Source organism: Myotis yumanensis, unplaced genomic scaffold (assembly GCF_028538775.1).
Source record: "Myotis yumanensis isolate MYYU_CA2020_CCGP unplaced genomic scaffold, mMyoYum1.0.hap1 SCAF_3, whole genome shotgun sequence".
In the NCBI taxonomy this organism is placed as follows: Eukaryota; Metazoa; Chordata; class Mammalia; order Chiroptera; family Vespertilionidae; genus Myotis; species Myotis yumanensis.
Window position 1 is genome coordinate 192,191,971 of NW_027223754.1, and position 9,414 is coordinate 192,201,384.

Below are 9,414 nucleotides of genomic sequence, written 5' to 3' on the forward strand. Positions count from 1 at the left end.
CTATGTTTATAGCTATGCTTATTGTCATTGCTTGCCAGTCTTCTTCCAAGTCTTAAACAGCCCAATCTGAGAGGTGGCCACTGATTTGCATGCGCTATCATTTAAAAAATAAAAAAGGGGGAATTTGCCGGGAGCCAGTCCATCCTTGCTGCTTGACACAGTCGCTGCAGGAAAGAAACATCTGCACAGCATATGTTTCAAGGGACCTGGCATATATAGCATATTGTTCTTAATATGTTTGCTCTCTTTAGCGCCATGTGTTTTAACCAAGGTCACCTCTCCGAGAAAGGTTGTTTCCCCAGGTGGGGATCTTTCCCTGAGGTTAGGGAGGGGATACAACCCCTTAATTAAGTGCCAGGCGGGTAGTTAAGCTACATAATCTTTACTCCCTGGAATGGAGATAAGAAACGCCCTAACCTTTGTAATAGAAATTGACAGGATTAAAATCGGCTGGTATAAATACGGATGTAACAAGACAATAAACATCAGATCCTCATCAGTTCCTAACCAGAACTCCGACCAGAACTTTGGCTGGAGATCCTGGCTAGAGGTCCTGACTAGGCTGCTGATCAACTGAAGGCTGTCTTCGTGTCATTCCTTCTTCGCCGACTCCGTCCACACCTTTGGGGACCCCTGGACCCGCTGGGATTGGACCCCAGCACTCAATATTTTAAAAAGTCAATATAACTTTGGAGTCCGACCATCCTGTATTTAATTTCTGGTTCCATACAACAGTTGGGCCTCTATAAAGCCTTCATTTCCCACTTGAAATATGGGTATGATAATGTTATCTTTCCATATACAGATGGTCCCCAAGTGATGACAGTTTGACTTAGGATTTTTCACTTTCAATACGCATTCAGTAGAAACCATACTTCAAATTCTGAATTTTCACCTTTTCCCAGGCTAGCAATGTGCACTATGAAACTCATGAAGCTGAGGAACTCTCAGTCAGCCACACGATCATGAGGGTAAACAACCAATCCTCTGTAGTGAACTGTGTTGCCAGCATTTAAAAAATATCATTCTGAGCACATTTAAGGTAGGTTAGGCTAAGCTATGATGTGTGATAGGTTAGGTGTACTGAACGCATTTCTGACTGACGATAGTATTTTCAACTTTCAATGGGTTTATCGAGATGTAGCCCCATTATAAGTTGAGAAGCATCTGCATTTTTGGTATTAAATTGGAAGATAACACAAAGCTGGTACTATTTTAGTGAACAGCATTGCCATCCTCTCTGTTTACAAGACAGAAACCTAGAAATTACCCTTGGCATCACTCCTCCCCCTCCCCTCCCTATCCAGTCTTGTAGATATTGCGTGCAGGATGTTTTCTTGGATTTATTTACTTTTCTCTAAATTCTCTACTAGCACTTGAGCGGGGAGAGAGGGAGAAGCAGCCCCTGATAGTCAAAAGCTGGCCTGACAATCATAACAAAGCCATATTAGTTTCCACTTGGACATACACAATCTCATAGACTACCAACCTCAGACAAGATTACTCTGAACCCATAATAAAATGAGAGAGAGTAAAGGTACTTCATACGTTGTCTTGAGCCACCATAAAATACCAAATACCCGTCCCCTTGTCTAAAATGAATAACTACCACTTCTTAGATTTTTTACATACCCAATCATAGAATTGCCCCCACTGCCTCACAATATCTAATCTAAAGCAAATCCCCGTTTTCTTAAATGCTCCCCGCAACTCACCAACACAAAGCCCAAATTCTATAATTGAATGTATAGTCATGAAGTGTCTTAGTAAGAGAAACACCCTCTCACTGAGACAGTTCATGACTGATTGTTCCCTAGGTATTCTCCCTCACTGCAAGAGTAATAAACCCACCCAGCCAGCATGGCTCAATGGTTGAGCATCGAACGATGTTTCTATCTCTCCCTCTCCCTTCCTCTCTGAAATCAATAAAAATCTATTTAAAAAATAAAAATATATTTTAAAAGAGTAATAAATCTAACTTGTTCAACTACAGGGGTATTCTTCCAGGTCTTTGGCTAGAGATCACACCTTAATTGGAGCTCTTTATATCTCTTGCTAAGTCTACTCCAATAGTTATGGTGTTCACTAATTCTTATTACATTTTACAGAGAATTATTCTGTGGTGGTGATAATAATTGTTTTCAAGAAAATTTCATAAGCAACAAATACCTCATCTGTTCATTCATTGTTCCTAATATTTACTAGGTACATAGCATTGTGACTCACAAGCCTAGACTTTATAGAGCTGTATTTATTCTACTTAAAATGATAGAATTTAATATCTAACATGGACTGGGAATTCAGGACAATAGTGCAGTTGCTTATCCATCAGAGATTGCATACCAGAACACAGAATCTGAGTACTGCATAGTTCCAGCACTGTACCCATGGGCCCTTTTATTTTATTTTTTTTAAAAGCACTGGGAAACAAACCCACAACCATGATGCTTCAACCAGCAGAGCCACCCACCAGGGTTCCATGGGCCCTTTGATAAGGTTGATTTCTCAACAAGAGATTCCCAACTATCCTCAACAACTAAATTTTTTTTTTTTAAGTTTAAAATGTTTAATGAAAAAGACCAAGAGCAAAGCATTATTTACACATAGGTAAGAAAAGAAGACTGAATCCTGGTCATATTGCGAGGTACCACTACCGACTTGTTTTCCCCTTTGCAAGAACTTTGTGTGCCTTCCTACATCCTTCTCCCCATGAGCTGCAGGTATTGCCACACCCTGACAATGTGGTCAGAGGGGTCAAGGTTCAATTCCCATGTGTGCTGTAACCTCCTTAAACAGAAACTGCTCTGAGAGAAACCAAGATGGCGGCATAGGTAAACACCGGAAATTGCTGCCTCACACAACCACTTTAAAAATACAACTAAAAGACAAAACGGACATCATCCAGAACCACAGGAAGGCTGGCTGAGTGGAAATTCTACAACTAGAAGGAAAGAGAAAAGCACACTGAGACTCAAGAGGAGGTGCAGAAGTAAAGTGCAGAGGTACAGAGACGCACGTAGAAAGGGCTGGCAACTGAGGACACGGTTGTCTTTTTCAATCCGGAGGGAGTCTCAAGCTCCCGACTGCTCTGAACTACAGTTCCGGGTGAGTCTCTGGGGACCCAGACTCATACGGGGAGAAACTGGACTGTCTGGCATCGGTCGGAACTTGAGGGTGGCTTTCTCTCAGAGGTGCTTGCAGCGATTACCAGTACAGAGACTCGGGCCTCTTAGGGTAGGACTGAGGATCAGCCATAGCTGCTTGCTCTGTCCTGTTGATTCCCTGAGACCCCGCCCAACCCAAGCTGTGCGCAGAGGCTTTTGCATATGAAAGGCCGGGCCGTTTGCAATCTGAAAATTACCTAACAAACTGCAGCTGGGTCAGAGACCCAGAACTTCCCAAAGAACTTCCCACAGCAGTTTGCATTGCCTCATATCTGGGCACCTCCAAACCCCAAACAAAGAAGAGGAATCTGTAGATCTCTCTGTAGCTCCTGCTGGGTAGCCTCAGGAAGAGGCTAAATTACCACCTCCTTAGAGATCCAAGAGCCAGTGTAACCAGTGGTCAGAGTGGGACCATCCAGATTACAACTCCTCAGATCCATAAGGGACACACTCAGGGGACAGACTCAGTGAGCACCAAAGCCCCACTGAACACTACGGTGTCGGGTGAATTTCCCGCCAAAATATAAGATGGCGCGGGCAATTATTTAGGTTTCCCGCGCAAAATCAGAGTTAGTTTAAGATACCTATTACCCCAATGGGTATGAAACGGTTTGCATACGCAGGTAGGTATCTTTGTGAACGGCAAACAAACAAATATTTGGTAATACGCAGTTACAATCGGCCCGAGTTTACACGTTTCCCGCACTCCACCGCAAATCTATATGAACCGAGTTAAGACGGCTCCCACGGAGTACGCACAATTCACGCGAGCCGACTTAACTCGTTTCCCGCAATCCAAGTGTGAAGCAAGTCTTGCCCCAGAAGGGTGTCTCCAGCACAGAAGTTCTCCCACTGTAGACACAGCTGATTCTTACAGTCAATTGGCCTGGAGGTCAATTCCTCACAGTGATACCTACAACAATCAAGGCTTAACTACAACAAGACTGTACACAAAGCCCACAGAGGGGTGCACCAAGAGTGTCCACCTCAGGTAATTGGGGAGACTGAGCCACTAGGCCCTATAGGACACCTAGCACAGAAAGCCACTCTACCAACACAGGGAAGCATAAAAAATGCAGAGACAAAGAAACAGGTCACAAATGACAGAAATGGAGGAAAGCAAACTACTGGATATAGAGTTCAAAACCAAATGTATAAGGTTTTTCAAGAATTTTTCTAGAAACTGCCAAAAAATTTAGTGAGACCCTCAAGAAATCTAGTAAGACCCTTGAGGATATGAACAAGGACCAACTAGAAATTAAGCATAGACTGACTGAAATAAAGAATATTATACAGAGTTCCAACAGCAGACTAGAGGATTGCAAGAATCAAGTCAAAGATTTGAAATACGAAGAAGCAAAAATCACCCAACTGGAAAAGCAAAAAGAAAAAAGAATCCAAAAATATGAAGATAGTGTAAGGAGCCTCTGGGACAGCTTCAAGCGTACCAACATCCGAATTATAGGGGTGCCAGAAGAAGAGAGACAGCAAGATATTGAAAACCTATTTGAAGAAATAATGACAGAAAACTTCCCCTACCTGGTGAAAGAAATAGACTTACAAGTCCAGGAAGCGCAGAGAACCCCAAACAAAAGGAATCCAAAGAGGACCACACCAAGACACATCATAATTAAAATGCCAAGAGCAAAAGACAAAGAGAGAATCTTAAAAGCAGCAAGAGAAAAAAAGTCAGTTACCTACAAGGGAGTACCCATATGACTGTCAGCTGATTTCTCAACAGAAACTATGCAGGCCAGAAGCGAGTGGCAAGAAATATTCAAAGTGATGAATAGCAAGAACCTACAACCAAGATTACTTTATCCAGCAAAGCTATCATTCAGAAGTGAAGGTCAGATAAAGAGCTTCACAGATAAGGAAAAGCTAAAGGAGTTCATCACCACCAAACCAGTATTATATGAAATGCTGAAAGGTATCCTTTAAGAAGAGGAAGAAGAAGAAAAAGGTAAAGATACAAATTATGAACAACAAATACACATCTATCAACAAGTGAATCTAAAAATCAAGTGAATAAATAATCTGATGAACAGAATAAACTGGTGAATATAATAGAATCTTGGGCATAGAAAGGGAGTGGACTGACTATTCTGGCTGGGGTTGGGGGAAGGGGTGTGGGGGTGCAGGAAGAGACTGGAAAAAAATCGTACACCTATGAATGGGGGGCGGTGGGTAAGGGCAGAGGGTGGGGTGGGAACCTGGTGGAGGGGAGCTATAGGGGGGGAAAAAGGAACAACTTTAATAATCTGAATAAAGATTTATTTAAAAAAAAAACACACACAGAAATTGCTCTGGACAGTCCTGAGGGGACACAGAGCCGACCAACTCGTCCCCAGCGCAGCAGACGCCTCACATCAGATCGGCAACGTTCATGGGCATCTCGTCGATCTGCGTGGCGTAGTACTGCTCAATGTCCCGCAGGATGCGGATGTCATCGTCCTTCACGAAGTTGATGGCCACGCCCTTCCGGCCATACCGCCCCGACCGCCCGATCCTGTGGATGTAGAGCTCCCGGCTGTTGGGCAGGTCGTAGTTGATGACCAGGGACACCTGAGGGACGTCCAAGCCCCGGGCCCAGACGTCGGTGGAGATGAGCACCCGGCTGGCGCCGGAGCGGAACTCCTTCATGATGGACTCCCGCTCCTTCTGCGGCATGTCCCCGTGCATCGACGACACCGTGAAGTTGGCTTCTCTCATTTTCTCCGCCAGCCAGTCCACCTTCCTCTTGGTGTTGCAGAAGATGACGGCTTGCGTGATGGTCAGCGTGTCGTAGAGGTCACACAGCGTGTCAAATTTCCACTCTTCTCTTTCCACCGCCACGAAAAACTGCTTGATGCCTTCCAGCGTCAGCTCATCACGCTTCACCAGGATGCGGATGGGGTCCGTCATGAACTTGCTGGTCATCTCCAGGATCTCGTGGGGCAGCGTGGCGCTGAGGAGCACCACCTGCGTGGCCGGGGGCAGGTACCGGTACACGTCGTAAATCTGCTCTTTGAAACCTTGATTCAGCATCTCATCGGCCTCATCCAAAACCAACATCTTGATCGCACGTGTCCTCAGACTCCTGCGCCGAATCATATCGAAGACACGCCCCGGCGTGCCGGCCACCACGTGCTGCCCGTGGTCCAGCCTCCGGATGTCCTCCCCGACGTGGGTGCCCCCGATGCAGGCGTGACACTGCACCTTCATGTAGTCGCCCAGCGCGAGCAGGCCCTTCTGGATCTGCACGGCCAGTTCTCTCGTCGGGGCCAAGATCAGAGCCTGGGTCTCACGGACCTGGCTGTCCAGACACTGCAGGACGGAAATGCTCAAGGTGGCGGTCTTGCCAGTGCCAGACTGAGCCTGCGCGATGACGTCTCTCCCTCTAATGATCTGCCGGATGGCGCGCTGCTGGATGGCGGACGGCTTTTCAAACCCGTAGGCGTAGATGCCGCGCAGCAGGTCCTCCCGCAGGTCCATGCTGTCGAACGTGGGCGTCACGTCCACTTCCTCGCTGGTCTCAAATTCCACTTTGGTCATGTCTGCCTCTCTGAGCAGCCGCTTCCGCGCCGTCCTGTAGTTCGCCATGGTGGAGGTGGCCGCCAGGATCCTGGGTCCAACAACTAAATTTTAGTTACCAGATGTGGATAGATGAAATTCAGCACTCCCTACCAAGTTGCAACTAACTTACTGATTGGATTTAACTAATTGCCTCACTGATTGATTTGATGGCGGATTCTTTCCATAGTCTTTTTTTTTTTTTTTTTTTTTTTTTTTTTAAATATATTTTATTGATTTTTTACAGAGAGGAAGGGAGAGAGATAGAGAGCTAGAAACATCGATGAGAGAGAAACATCGATCAGCTGCCTCCCGCACATCTCCCACTGGGGATGTGTCCACAACCCAGGTACATGCCCCTGGCCGGAATCGAACCCGGGACCCCTCAGTCCGCAGGCCGACGCTCCATCCACTGAGCCAAACCGGTTTCGGCCTTTCCATAGTCTTGACTACAATAGAGTAGTCATTCTAAAGTCTGGAAGTTGTGAGATTAATAATGGCGGTGGAGGAAGTGCTATAGATAGACCTTTTTTAAACATAAACAGTCATATACATTTATGCTTAGCAAAAGGGCTAAAGAGACCAAGTCCAGATTACTAGCAGTTGCTATCTCCAGAAAGAAAATTGGCTAGGAGGAGGAAGCTGAAGAAAAAGAAACTTTCACTTTTTACTTCATATACTTCTGCAAAGAAATATAGCTTATAATTTTTTAATAATTAAAAAAAAGAAAATTTAGATTATGTAACCACGGGCGCTCCTCTTCGTTACTGTTTCTACAAGATGAAGCCACTGAAAGGGCGAGGGCTAGGCCCTCCACCTTGCCCCAGGGTAAAGGCTACACCCTCCATCTTGCCCCAGGGTAAGGGCTACGTCCTCCATCTTACCTTGGCCACGTGCTTGGCAAGAAGGTTCTTCCCGGAAGTCTAAGACTCTGCTAGCCACACCCAGGAACAAGACATCGACTTGCGCCTGGCCAATCGACAGAGCACAGTCCTTTCTCCTCCCCTTACTCCAACCCCCCTTTAAAACCCATCTCTAGGCGGGGTTCTGTCTCTTGGCCACTTGGCTAGCCCATGTGTCCGTGAGTCTGGTGGATGGGGAGCTCAAGCTAGCTTGAAATACAGATTCTTATGCTTTTGCATGGGATTGGCTGGCTCCCTGATGTGGTTTCTTGGGAATCTTGAAAGCTGGGCATAACAGCCACTTGTTCCCAACGAGCTTCCGAAAACACAAGTTTCTAAAACACTGTTTCCATCTCCCACGAAGCCCTTGTTCCCAGAAGACCCCCCTCGAGAGCTACCCTTCGGGGGAGCTGTTCCTCCTGTGATACCACCACCGAGCAGGGCCCCTGCCTCTGCCCTGGGCCCCGGAGCCCCAGACAAAGGGGCAGAGAGCCCCGCCAGGGCCGGAGGAGCAGGGCCACGTGCGGGGCTGCCTGCGGGGCTGCGGGGCGCCTTCTCCACACAAGAAGGTGCCCTTCTCGCCGCCACTGCACACTCTGCAGGGACAGCCATGCGCATCTGAGCCAAGCCGGACCGAGCCCCTGACCCAACCGTCTTTGGGGGGAAAAGCCCATAAAAGGCGTCCAGGAAGCCGGGCGGGTGGGCGGGTTCAGCAGCCCTCCCCACAGCGCGACGCGGGGAGCTCACTCCCGGGCTCGGGACTCCAGGTTGCAGGGACCGAGAACTCTAGCTGCCCGACGCCGCCGCGAAGCACCCCCACCCTCCCCACCCACGGGCACCCTCCCCACCCGCGGCCCCGCGTCGGAACCGCGCGCTTTCGAGAGACCGAAGCTGGGCCGGAGCCAGGCCAGTGGCGACGCGTGCGGGTCCCTAAGCGCTGAGCGCTGAGCGCACCTCCCTGGGCTGCGCCCCGCTTCCCAGCCGCCCCCTCCCCCGCCCCCACTCCCACCACCATGGCGGGCCGGTAGTTTCCTGCACGGGGAGGTCAGGTCCCATTGCAAACTTGCGAAAAACTACAAAAAGAAAATTTAAGGACTTAGAACTTAATAGGAATTCATTATTTTACATTCTCCAGTGTTCCCTTACTAATATATAGAATATCCCTCAGCTTTAAGGAGTCGATAAATTTTCAGTAAAATAAGTCTAGCAGAGGGAATGCCACGGATCTCTCTGTGACATCTAGAAACTTACATCCTAAGTTGGGGAAAATGACAAATCTTTTCTCCGACTACCAATGAGACACTCTGAGGCTTGGGCAATTTGCAGGAGAGTCTATCCGTCAGGGTCCCACCAGAGTCAGAAAAACCAGTAGGAGGTACATTTTAAGAAATCGGCTTACTTGAGTGCAGGAGCTAGCAGAGCAAGTCCAGAATCTGCAGGACGGGCTGTCAGGAAGAGCAGCTGGAACACGAGGGCAGGAGTCCTGAGGTGAAACTGTTCTGTGGAGAGCCTCAGTTCTGCCTTAAATACTTGAAACTAATCGGATTAGACCCGCCCATATTAAGTAGAATAGTTATAGTCAATTGGATTTAGACAGAACTACAAAATACCCCTGAGCAACGCCCAGATTAATCAATGGATTAAATAACTGGGGCCTACCCAAGATGACACACACAACATGTATTGAAGTATGGTAGCAATCATCTCAGGTAGAAACTATAGTTTAACTTTAACCCTGTTGTTTGGTTTCTGTACTTATTTGCTTGCTAAAATAATAGAAAAGTTATTTTGATTTT

General features: G+C 47.2%; 1 protein-coding gene across 1 annotated transcript; it reads right to left on the reverse strand.

Moving 5' to 3' along the window:
• Nucleotides 1–5,510: 5,510 nt before the first annotated feature.
• On the reverse strand, nucleotides 5,511–6,758 carry LOC139005689 (eukaryotic initiation factor 4A-III-like). Its single transcript, XM_070407899.1, has one exon. The coding sequence runs from the start codon at nucleotides 6,744–6,746 to the stop codon at nucleotides 5,529–5,531; it is 1,218 nt and encodes a 405-aa protein (XP_070264000.1). The 5' UTR covers nucleotides 6,747–6,758; the 3' UTR covers nucleotides 5,511–5,528.
• Nucleotides 6,759–9,414: the final 2,656 nt, after the last annotated feature.